Source organism: Bubalus kerabau, chromosome 21 (genome assembly GCF_029407905.1).
Source record: "Bubalus kerabau isolate K-KA32 ecotype Philippines breed swamp buffalo chromosome 21, PCC_UOA_SB_1v2, whole genome shotgun sequence".
NCBI classification, from domain to species: Eukaryota; Metazoa; Chordata; class Mammalia; order Artiodactyla; family Bovidae; genus Bubalus; species Bubalus kerabau.
The window spans coordinates 35,947,203-35,959,621 of record NC_073644.1 but is presented as its reverse complement, the minus strand read 5'-3'; the positions used below and the strand labels follow the sequence as shown (position 1 = coordinate 35,959,621).

At 44.9% G+C, this 12,419-nt stretch overlaps 1 protein-coding gene across 1 annotated transcript in view; it reads left to right on the top strand.

The window, feature by feature from the left end:
* LAMA3 (laminin subunit alpha 3) overlaps positions 1-12,419 on the top strand; it is a 260,738-nt gene that overhangs the window by 133,975 nt on the left and 114,344 nt on the right. Inside the window, exons 25-31 of the mRNA XM_055558991.1 lie at positions 243-351; positions 2,152-2,249; positions 3,402-3,546; positions 7,654-7,780; positions 7,863-8,002; positions 9,839-9,954; positions 11,583-11,794. Of these exons, the coding sequence (XP_055414966.1) occupies positions 243-351; positions 2,152-2,249; positions 3,402-3,546; positions 7,654-7,780; positions 7,863-8,002; positions 9,839-9,954; positions 11,583-11,794 (947 nt within the window). The remainder of the gene's footprint in view (positions 1-242; positions 352-2,151; positions 2,250-3,401; positions 3,547-7,653; positions 7,781-7,862; positions 8,003-9,838; positions 9,955-11,582; positions 11,795-12,419) is intronic.

Genomic DNA, 12,419 nt, shown 5'->3' with positions numbered 1-12,419 from the left:
CCACAAAACCAGTGGAGATGGTGATGGCCGTCAGCCCTGAGAGGTACAGCTCAGAGCATAGAAAGAAGGTTCTTTTACCCACACCGATGATGGGTTGCATCTGTGCTAAATTCCACCAGCAGGGAAGTTCACTGTTGGTGACCCAGTTATGAACAAGAGAAACTGAAGCACGATCAGCCACCCCACAGGGGTGGGAGGCAGACCAGGGGAACCAGGCTAAGATAAACTGTTTCTTCTTGCAGCGTCCTCTGCCGCAGCGCTGTGACTGACGGCAGGGGTCGCCTCGCCGTGTACGAGCTGTTAGCAGATGCGGACGTTCAGCTCAGAGCCCGGATGGCCCAATTCCTTCTGGTACGCTTCTGTTTTGGCCACTGATTTTTAGAGATTTTTTTTTATTGATAAGCATATATATTTCTAAAGCTTATTGAAGTTTTGGCTGGGTTTGTGTTACATCTATAAAGTTAACCTGCAGAGAATTGCTGGAGTTATGATGTTTATTTTCCTATCTGGAAATCTGTCTTCCCCTTCATTTGTTGGAACCTTTTCCTATAGCACCCAATAAAGTTCAATCATCAAATTTGGACATGTTTCACAAAACTCCATTTAATTCATTTTTATTTGTTGTTGCTATTATGAACGAAATATCTTTTGTCATTATATCTCCTAGTCTATTTTTATTGCTGGTATATAGAAATGTCATTGCTACTGCTGCTAAGTCGCTTCAGTTATGTCCAACTTTCCGCGACCCCATAGACGGCAGCCCACTAGGCTCCCCTGTCCCTGGGATTTTCCAGGCAAGAACACTGGAGTGGGTTGCCATTTCCTTCTCCAAGAAATGTCATTAGGGACTGTTTATTTTCTTTCCACTCTACTATTTTATTATATCTGTTAGCTTCTTTGCAGATTCCTTCAGAATTTTCAAGATTGCAGCCACCTGGTATTTTTTTCCAGACCATTGTTGCTCTGTTTCAAGAAGAGTATTTTCAATTAATTAGTTATATATTGTTAACAGTTAAAACGCTAGCTTTTACAGATTAAATACCCTTTTAATAGCATAACTTTAGTATTGAGAATTGTGGTAAACAGAGAGTGGGATCTGGGCTAGGAATGGGGTGTTCAGATTTATAATAAATGTCTCAGGGAACATAAGATTAAGTATGAAGCAACTTCCTGTTACTGCTAATATTAAGCATGTATCACACCTGGGAAATGCCAGGCCAGCCTGTTCTAATATGTTTTAAACTTATTAGAAATGTTGAGCTTTCTCTTAAGAACTACCTGGAATTCAGTTTTTAAAAATTATTATATGTTATATAACTCAAGACTTTTCTTTTTTTAAGGACAACTTTCTTTTTTGAACATAATGAGCCAAGTGAATCTTAACCTTTTCATCTTTGGAAATTGTGATGGGGCTTAAAGTTCTTCTTTTAACATAAGTTTGCCCTTTCTGAAATAGTCAGATGTCATTCAGAGTTAAGGCTGGCTAGAATGAAAGCTCCATGAAGGCAAGAGTATGTCTATCTTGGTCTCATACAATCCCCCAGTCTCAGTGCCTGGCATATAGTAGGTGTTCAGTTAAAAATCTCTTGTTACTGAATGGCTTTGTGATGTAGCCAGTTATAGTTATTGATTTACAGTGAAAAGTGGTATTAAGTTATTGACTAAGTTTCTTTGGTGACTCAGAAACTAGCTCTGGAGACAGAGTTCAGATATGCCTGCGATACGAGTCCTCCTCTATTGAGAAGGGTTACTTATAGCAGGAGCATCCGTCTTTCTGAACAGCAGGCTCCCCAACTGCCCACCACATCCCCCTCTCCCTGCCTAGGGGTCTGAGGAGCCAGCATCAGCCCAGGGCAGGAGAGAAGACACTGTCCAAAGTTGCTGACAGAGTTGTTTTAAACTCTCACATGATTTTATTTGTTTATATGATTATTCCAGGAACAATTTAATCAGTGATCCTGTATAACAGTAAAAAGAACTTATGTCCATGTAATGATGCCATACAGAATGCTATCCTATGATATTTACTGCTGTAAAGTGATAGTTTTAATTTCTCTGGATGAATTTTTAGCTGTTTTCTTTGAAGTGCATGTTTGGTCATAACCTTGACGGGTGATAACGGGCATGTACCTTCTTATATTTGTTGGATAGCATCAAATTTGTATCATACCCATTGAAGAATTCTCAACAGAATATTTGAGACCTCACATCAAATGCATTGCCAGTTATGGGCGATTTGTTAATCAAAGGTAATGTGTTTCCTTCCTTTATCCCTTCTTTGTGCTTAGTGATACTTAATGCTTTTAAGACTATGTTTTATATTTCACTTTAGAAGTGATCCCAGACCAAGATGCTAAAAGCTGGTGGTGCATTTTTCTTTTAAGAGCTAAATCATTTATCCCAGCAATTTTTCCAGAATTCCATAACATCAGGAAGCTGACACAGTAGCAACTGGGGGAAATGGTTAAGCCTCGTCCTTGAAGGGAGTTACTCTGATTTCTATTCTGAGCTCTCACCAAGATCCAGGCTGTTCCAATCCTTTAATCTCTGTGTCTGAGACTCTTCATTTAAAAAACCATGAAAATAATGACCCATCGCACAACTGTGTTATGAGAATTAGGTAACCAATGATTATTGGGATTTGGGGAAGGTTATTTGGATGTAGATTCAAAAATTCTTCAGGGACACAGTCATGACATCTTATGCATCTTTATGGAAACCACCAAGACAATAATATCTGGCAGTGCCTGAAAGAAAGGATGGCTGTTTGTTCTCTTTGGTTTTGTATAGCTTTATGTCAACATTGATGTTTAGAGGTGAATAGTGTTTCATTGCATTGATCTCATTTAGCAATGAATTTTAGTACTAGAGAGGGAAGTTTCAATAAGTTTCCATCTAGCTTCCGTTCCTTCAAAATTAAGATTTTTTTTCTGGTCTGAGCTCATTGTATTAGGTAGGCAACTGGGATATACTTGGCCAATCCAGAACACCAACTATCTTTGTATAAAGATCTCTGCAGACCTGTGGTTCTCTGGATCCTTTTTTTTTTTAAGATTTTTTTTTTTTATGTGGACCATTGTTAAAGTCTTTATTGAATTTGTTACAGTACTGCTTCTGTTTTATATTTTGTTTTTTTGGCCAGATTAAAGTCTTAATCTCCAAACTGCCAGGGAAGTCCCAAATGTATTATTATTATTATTATTATTTTGGCTGTACTAGGTCGTATATGGAACTTCTCCAGCCAGGGGTCAAACCTGCATCCCGTGCAGTGGAAGTGCAGAGTCTTAACCAGTGGATCATGAGAAGAGGCCCTTCTCTGGGTCCTTTTAATGCTTAGAGTCTGTCTCTTCAAAGGGACAGTTCTTTGGGTTTTGGTTATTTTTCAACATTCTGTTTTTCAGTGCCTCCTGTGTCTCCCTGGTCCCCGAAACTCCTCCGACAGCACTAATTTTGGATGTCCCAAGTGGTGGGTCTTCCCCTCTCCTGCCCGAGGATCCTTCACCTCCTGCCGATGCTGTTCTTGGGGTCACCTTGAAGGCCCCACAGGTAGGGTTATCCCGAGTGTGTTTCTTGTGAACTGGTGGTTCTCAAAGCTGGCCCCAACCAGCTGCATCCCCCCTGCAACCCCTGGGAACTTGTTAGGAATGCAGATCTGCAAGCCTCACCCAAGAACTGCTGAGTCAGAAACTCTGGAGGGTGGCCCAGGAATCTGTTTTTTAAAAACAGACTCCTCAAGGGGTGTTGACTGCCCCTAAAGCTTGAGCACCTCTGCTCTCAACTGTGGAGAATCCCAGGAATGAGGCTTGCAGTTAATTCTGTCTGTGGCCAGCCTATCCCAATGCTCTCTTTCTCTCTTGCATCTCTGTCTGCACAGTCATTTGGCAATTTTTCATAACCCATCTTAGGATAGGTCATATTTGCATGGGCTACTGCTACTTAACATGGTTGAGTTTATTAATTATCTTCTTAAATGAGAACATAAGCACTTTTAGAAATCTAATAGATTTTTTTGCAACCCCAATTTGTAGGCAGGAAATTCCCAATAAACATGTATTTTTTTTTTTTCCCTTTAAAAATAGTTTTATTGTGATGTTATTTACATGCCATAAAATTCACCTGATTTATTATAGAATTCAATGATTTTAAGTATACTTACAGAGTTGTGCAAACTTCACCAAAATCTAATTGTAGAACATTTTCACCACCCCCAAAAGAAAACTTATGCCCATTTACAGTCACTGCCATTTCCACCCAGCCCTAGGCAACTGCTAGTCTACTTTTTTTCTCTATAGGTTTGCCTTTTCTTGACATTTCTTATAAGTGGATTAATATAGTATGTGGTCTTCTGTCTGGCTTCTTTGGCTTAGCATGTTTTCAGGGTTCCTGTATGTTGAAACACATATCAATGTTTAATTCCTTCTTATAGCTGAAAAGTATTCTAATTTATGTAAATAGCATTTAGATTATTTCCACCTTTGGCTGTTAGGAATAATGCTGCTGCAAACATTTTCATGCAAGTTTCTGTGTGAACATATATTTTCATTTCTTTTGAGTATAAACCTAGGAATGAAATTTCTGGGTGACATAGTAACACTATACTTAACATTCTGAGAAAAGTGCCAAACTATTTTCCAAAGCTACTGTACCATTTTATTAATACCTTCCCTTTAGCAATGAACAAAGGTTCCAGATTGGGGCCTCCTGCCAACAGCCATGCTGAGCTGAGCTGTCTTTGACGTGGCCCTGCAGTCCTCAAGTCTTCAGATATCACAGCCATCCAACAGCTTTACTGGACTCAGGACAGGCCTTAAGCCAGGAGAGAGCCTAGCTGAGCTGCCCCTCAGAAACAGATAATATGGGAGTTCCCTGGTGGTCCTGTGGTTTGGACTTGGCACTTTCACTGCTACGGCTCAGTTTCAATACCTGGTCAGGAAACTAAGATCATGCAAGCCAGGCATGTAGCACAGCACGCCGCCGGCTCCAGAACACAAAGATGAAATATATGAAGGGAACACACATTTTTTCATCATAAACCACAGAATTGCAGGACTTAATGTTTGTTCTGATGACATGTCTTTTTAATCCTAGAGATGGCTCATGTCAATTCATGTTGCATTAGGATAGGAAATAAAAGGATTTGGGAGAGAAAATTTAATAAGATCCCATATGGGGTAGGCAGCCTGGAGTAGTAGGGGGAAATGAATTACAGTCATGATAGTAGAGTTCTAGTTCTGGTTTTGCTATAAAATTAGTCTATGACATTTAGTAAGTTACTTACCCTCCAAGGCCCAGCTCTCATTTGAAAGACAATCTTTTATTGTTGCTATTCTTGTAGTTTTTTAGTTATTATTTTGAGGTTTGGAAAGACTTATTACTCACATGGTGAGGCTTTCTGGGGAGAACCTGGCTCACACTCAAGCCTGAGCGAGTGTTGGAGTCTGACCCTGGTTTTCATTATGGTTAGGCAGGGCCATAGTGGGTTGGGGGGGTCCAGGTGAGAGCTCCCTCTCTCATGGGCTAGAATTTATGGGGTTTGAACTTCCCACCTCTGCTAAGGGATGAACACCTGGGCTTTCTTACAGCTTGTCCAGCTGTTTGACAAAAGGCAAAAGATGAAAGATGGAGCTTGAAAACTATCAAACAGAAAAAAATGGAGTCTGACTCTGTTACATGGTTATTACAAGTGGTGCTTGAATGCTGGGAACGTTCTTGTATGGCTTTTTGCACACAGAGCATGCATTTCTCTTGTGATGTACCTAAAAATCCAATTGCTTGATCATATGTTTGGTAGAAAGCACATATAGTTTCCCAAAGTGATTGTACCAAATGAGACTCCCTCCAGTCTTGTGTATGCTTGTCCCACTGTTGGCTTGTCCATTCTGCAGCTGAAAGTCACGTGGTTGGTTTCCAGTGTTTGTGACTACAAATAAAGCTGCTACAAAGATTCAAGGGAAGGCTTTGTGTGAATGTGGGTTTTTTACTTCACTTGGGTAAATTGTTGTTGTTCAGTCACTAAGTCATGTCTGACTCTTTGCAACCCTGTAGACTGTAGCATACCAGACTTCCCTGTCTTTTATTACCACATGGAGTTTGCTCAGACTCATGTCTATTGAGACGGTAATGCTATTTATCTCATCCTCTGCTGCTCACCCCCTTCTTTTGCCTTCAGTCTTTTCCAACGTCCCTGTCTTTATTGGATAAATACCTGCATTGTTTTGAGTTTTATTCTTGAAATATCTTGTGATTCTAATTCGTAATAGCTCTGCAGCTTGACTGGAAAAGGTCAGTTTTCATTCCATTCCCAAAGAAAAGCAATGCCAAAGAATGCTCAAACTACCGCACAATTGCATTCATCTCACATGCTAGTAAAATAATGCTTAAAATTCTCCCAGCCATGCTTCAGTGATACGTGAACCATGAACTTCCAGATGTTCAAGCTGGTTTTAGAAAAGGCAGAGGAACCAGAGATCAAATTGCCAACATCCGCTGCATCATGGGAAAAGCAAGAGAGTTCCAGAAAAACATCTATTTCTGCTTTATTGACTATGCCAAAGCCTTTGACTGTGTGGATCACAATAAACTGTGGAAAATTCTGAAAGAGATGGGAATACCAGACCACCTGACCTGCCTCTTGGGAAATCTGTATGCAGGTCAGAAAGCAACAGTTAGAACTGGACATGGAACAACAGACTGGTTCCAAATAGGAAAAGGAGTACGTCAAGGCTGTATATTGTCACCCTACTTATTTAATTTATATGCAGAGTACATCATGAGAAACGCTGGGCTGGAGGAAGCACAAGCTGGAATCAAGATTTCCAGGAGAAATATCAATAGCCTCAGATATGCAGATGACACCACCCTTATGGCAGAAAGTGAAGAACTAAAGAGCTTCTTGATGAAAGTGAAAGAGGAGAGTTAAAAAGTTGGCTTAAAGCTCAAAATTCAGAAAACGAAGATCATGACATCCGGTCCCATCACCTCATGGGAAATAGATGGGGAAACAGTGGAAACAGTGTCAGACTTTATTTTTCTGGGCTCCAAAATCATTGCAGATGGTGACTGCAGCCATGAAATTAAAAGATGCTTACTCCTTGGAAGGAAAGTTATGACCAACCTAGACAGCATATTAAAAAGCAGAGACATTACTTTGCCAACAAAGGTCCATCTAGTCAAGGCTATGGTATTTCCAGTAGTCACGTATGTATGTAAGAGTTGGACTATAAAGAAAGCTAAGTGCAGAAGAATTGATGCTTTTGAACTGTAGTGTTGGAGAAGACTCTTGAGAGTCCCTTGGACTGCAAGGAGATCCAACTAGTCAATCCTAAAGAGGATCAGTCCTGGGTGTTCATTGGAAGGACTGATGCTGAAGCCAAAACTCCAGTACTTTGGCCACCTGATGCGAAGAGCTGACTCATTTGAAAAGACCCTGATGCTAGGAAAGATTGAGGGCAGGAGGAGAAGGGGACGACAGAAGATGAGATGGTTGGATGGCATCACTGACTCAATGGACATGGGTTTGGGTGGACTCTGGGAGTTGGTGATGGACAGGGAGGCCTGGCGTGCTGTGATTCATGGGATTGCAAAGAGTTGGACATGAGTGAGCAACTTAACTGAACTGAACTACAACTTGAGAAGATTTTTTTTTCCACCTAGAACCAGGTGACCCTTCGAGGACTAGTACCACGCCCAGGTCGGTATGTCATCGTTGTCCATTTTTATCAACCAGCACATCCAACGTTCCCAGCACAGATGTCTGTGGACGGAGGACGGCTGCAGGCAGGTGAGCTACAGGGAGCAGGGCCGGTTTCGGGGCTCACCTGTCCTGGCAGGGGTGTGACAGGACTGCCTCCCTCTGCCCCCAGGTGTCTTCCGGGCCTTTTTTTGCCCCCATGTGCTTGGCTGCCGGGACCAAGTGATCACCGGAGATCAGGTTGAGTTTGACATCGCGGAGCCGGAGGTGGCCCTGACTGTGACAATTCCAGAAGGAAAGTCCTTAGTTTTGGTGCGTTCTGCTTTTTCCTCTCTTGCTCTTTACGTGCTTGCCTTGGTCGGCTGCTCTGTGTGTCTGTTCTGGCTCATGACAGTAATTCCTCCAGGGAATTGAAGCCATGTTTATAGAAAAATGTTTTTATTTTACAGCTGCCTTTAGCAAAAAAAAAGGTCTGGGGAAATCAGAATACTAGAGAAGCGACTGCGAAGAAAAAACTCCCCTGCATGAAGCGTGCGAGCTGTCTCTCTGTCTCCATCAGCCCCGCCTCACTCTCATCTGACAAATCTCTCTCTGAGGCATTGAACACTCCTTTGTTCTTGAAACTATCTTGTTTTGGCTCCCAGAGCTACTTTCTCTTGGCTTGCTCTGCTTTCTCCAGTGCTCCTCCAATGAGTTCTCTTCCCTTTCATCCCTTTCATGTCAGTGTTCCCTTGGGCTTGACGCTGAGACCCCTTGTTCTAAGATTCCTCTTCATATACCATCATCTGTGCCTGTTGATTCTGTTCACCCCTCTGTGGGAATGATACCCACACCTGTGACCTCATCTCCCATCTTTCCTGAGCTCTAAGACCATCTACTGTGCATCCCCATAGCCAGAGTGCTCACAGGTCCCTCCAGCTTAGCCTGTTACCTGTATAGACCCCAGGTGCCCCGTTCCCTGCTTATCACCTTGGCTGGTAAAATCATAGTCACCCAGTGCCTGTAAAGCCTTTGCGAGCCAGCGAACACTGTCCAGGCCTGCCCTGCACCCTACAATTCTTGCTCATGCCTCCTTTCTCTCTGAGGATGTCACCTCAGGGACAGGGGATACATTTTGTATCCCTGTGCCTGAAACACCATCTGGCAATGGTGTTCGGCAATGTTTATTGAATAACATGAGAGCAATAGACTCTGTAAACTGTCAGTGGGTGAGTAGTTGACAAAGATGGTTGAAATTTCCTGCAGCATTTGTTACTGGTGTGTGATTTATACAGGTACAGAGAATACAAGGTGGTATTTTTAAAGACTGGGGCCACAATTATTCATAATAGAGTATCTGATAGGATAGGCATTTCAGGGGCAAGCCACCATATGAGTCTCTCCATCGGTCCTGCCATTTCAGTTTGCTTACTCTCTGAAAATACAGAATGTGGACTTCCCTGATGGTCCAGTGGTTAAGACTGCTCACTTCCAATGCAGGAGGCTCAAGTTTTATTCCTGACCAAGGAACTAGCTCCTACATGCCGCAACTGAGAGTTCGCATGCTACAACTAAAAAGATCCCAAATGCCCCGACAAAATCAAAGATCCCTTGAGCTGTGACTAAGACCTGGCACAGCCAAATACATATGAAAGAAAAAGAAATACGGAAAAATAAAAATAAATAAATAAAAATACAAAATCCCACCCCCTGGAGATCCAGGGTCATCCCAGAGATGGATCACACGGGGCCCTGACATCATAACAGGTCTCTGTCTCCTGTCCCCGCCCAGCATCCAAGTCTGCTGCGCCTCTGAGCAGGCGCCCCAGGGGGTCTGTCCCCCAACTCATTATCATTTCCCTAGGGAGAATGTGGCCTGAGCCTTCAACACTGAGTTAGGGTTGCTTTGTGATTCTTTTATTGTAAGTTCTGTTTCATGTGGTCTTGGACTTAACAATAAAGAACACTGATCTGGCAACCCACTCCAGTATTCTGGCCTGGAGATTCCCCATGGATGGAGGAGCCTGGTGGGCCATAGTCCATGGGGTTGCAAAGAGTCAGACACGACTGAAGCGACGTAACACGATCTCAGTGAAGAGAAAGCACGGTGGAGCCGTGGGTGTGCCGTGCTGCTGAAAATCCAAAGACGTGCTGACACTTTCCCTTTAGGTCCGTATCCTAGTGGTGCCTGCAGAGAATTACGACTACCAGATCCTTCACAGAAAATCACTGGACAAGTCATTGGAGTTTGTCACCAATTGTGGAGGAGACAGTTTTTATATTGAGTAAGTATCACTTTGTGTGAGGGCTTCCTAGGTGGCACTAGGGGTAAAGAACCTGCCTGCCAATGCAGGAGACACAAGAGAAGTGAGTTCAATCCCAGGATCGAAAAGATCCCCTGGAGGAGGGCATGGCAACCCACTCCCGTATTCTTGCCAAGAGAATTCCATGGACAGAAGAGTCCTTAGGGTTGCAAAGAGTTGGACATGACCGAAGCGACTTAGCACGCACACATCACTTTGTGGCACAGCCATGGGAGGCCTGAGGCTCTCCCACATTCCCGACCAGAGCAGGAGGCACGGGGAGGGGGGGGCCCTCGGGTCTGTCTTCCTCCTCTGAGCGCCCAAGGGAGCAGTAGTGAGTCCCCAATCCTCAGCACACACTGACCTGTGTACTATCTCATCATGTCCGTCTGGGCGGGATTTCCCTCTTCAACTCTGATCTCAGCAGATCACCCCCAAGCCGGGATTCACAGGCTGCTTGGGGGTTTCTCTTCCTCTTTGTTGCTTCCTGTCGGCCAACTCGGATTCCTGAAAGATACCACACAGGGTTTCCTCTGCTGCAGGGCACATTATCCCTGATTCCCGCTCTCCTTTGCCCTCTCATCAGTGGGGAGCATTACAAAGGGCCAGGCCTCCCTATCCTCCCTTGGTGGGTTCCCAGACGCTAAGAGCCTAGAACAGCCCTTAGTATCAGTTCCTGTCATTCTTTCCTGCAGACCCCTCCTCCCTGCCCCCTTGTAGGTTTCCTGAGGAACCCGGGCCTCCAGAGGGTGGAAACCTCTTGTACAGATAATATGAAGAACAAGGGCTCTGAGGTCAGACGGCTGTGGATTTGAATGCCTACCCCACCCTCCATAGCTCTGTGGCCTCAAGGATGTTGCTTAACTTCTAGGAGCCATCGTTGTCTTACCTGTGAAATGGGGCTTTGGCCGAATTGGTTAGGTGGTTGTCAGGTTAACGTTGTTCAGTCACTAAGTTGTGTCCAACTCTTTGCGACCCCATGGACTGCAGCACATCAGGCTGCCCTCTCCGTTACCATCTCCTGGAGTTTGCTCAAATGTCCATTGAGTTGGTGATGCTATCTAACAATCTCATCCTCTGCCGCCCCCTTCTCCTTTTGCCTTTAATCTTTCTTAGCATCAGGGGATTTTCCAGTGAGTTAGCTGTTACCGTCAGGGGGCCAAAGTATTGGAGCTTCAGCTTATGAGGTTAATGAGGTGAAGGGAAAACTTTTAACATACATGTTCAGTAAAAGCTGACGATTCAGCTCCTCCTCATTATTATCCTAATTGGTATATCATAGCACATGCAGGTATAAATTTTTTGGTGACTGCTGTATTGAGATAGAACCTATACACCATACAACTCATCCTATAGATGAATCTTCACCCTTTTATTCCAGCCACCAAAGGTTCCCGCCCCCCAGTCCTGTGATGAGTCCTGAAGTAGATGGGGGTGGGTGGGTGGCTGTCAACCACTGTAAGTCCAGGGGTGGGGTTTCCTCTCACTTTTTCCTAGACTCTAGAGCCCCTCTCCCAAAACACTGCTTGGTGGGGCATGTGGGAAGGGGAAGGTGGGACCATTTCTGGGCATGCCTCCCAGGATCTCACTGTGTGTTCTTGTTCCCACAGCCCCCAGAGAGCCTCTGAATTCTGTAAGAATTCTGCCAGATCCCTGGTGGCCCTTTACCACGAGGGTGCACTGCCTTGCGAGTGCCACCCCGCCGGGGCCACCGGCCACCCCTGCAGCCCCGAGGGCGGGCAGTGCCCGTGCCGGCCCCATGTCATCGGGCGGCAGTGTACCCGCTGTCAGACGGGCTTCTACGGGTTCCCGCACTGCAAACGTAAGTGCATATTTGGGGCGGCCAAAGTCATCTCTGGTGCAGGCGGATGAAGCCCACCCAGGGCAGGGCTTGTCCAGTTTCACTGTGCTGGAGACTCACCTGGGGATCTGTGAGAGTGCAGATCCTGAGTCAGGAGGCCTGGGCTGGGGCCTGAGAGTCTACATTTCCCGCAGCCACTCAGAGGATTCCCATGCCGCTGGTCCAGGGACCACATTCTGAATAGCAGGCTTCTAGAAAAGACGTATTTGTGTCTCCTGGGCTAGGGGACCCATGCCCTTGGCAAAGCAGGTGAAGGGAAATAACCTTAAGCTTCAAAACACTGGACAGTTCGGCCCTCTTCCTGGTGGGATGGGTTAAGGCTTCAGTTTTTGCAGCCTAACCACCAAAGCTTAGTCGAGGTAGGAGGAGACCCAGGGTCAGAGGGCACCCTCCTTGCTGAGGAGGCCGTGGATCTTCATCTAAGAATTGTCCTGCCGCCCTAGACAAGGGGCAGCCCGGGCTGTGTGAGGGGTGCAGAGGCCCCGTGTGGAGGCCAGCCTTTGCCTGCTGCAGGCCCCACCCCTGATCTTGGGCCCAGTGCCCTGGGGTGACGTGAAGGCCCTTCAGGGAGACTGGGAGGAGCAGA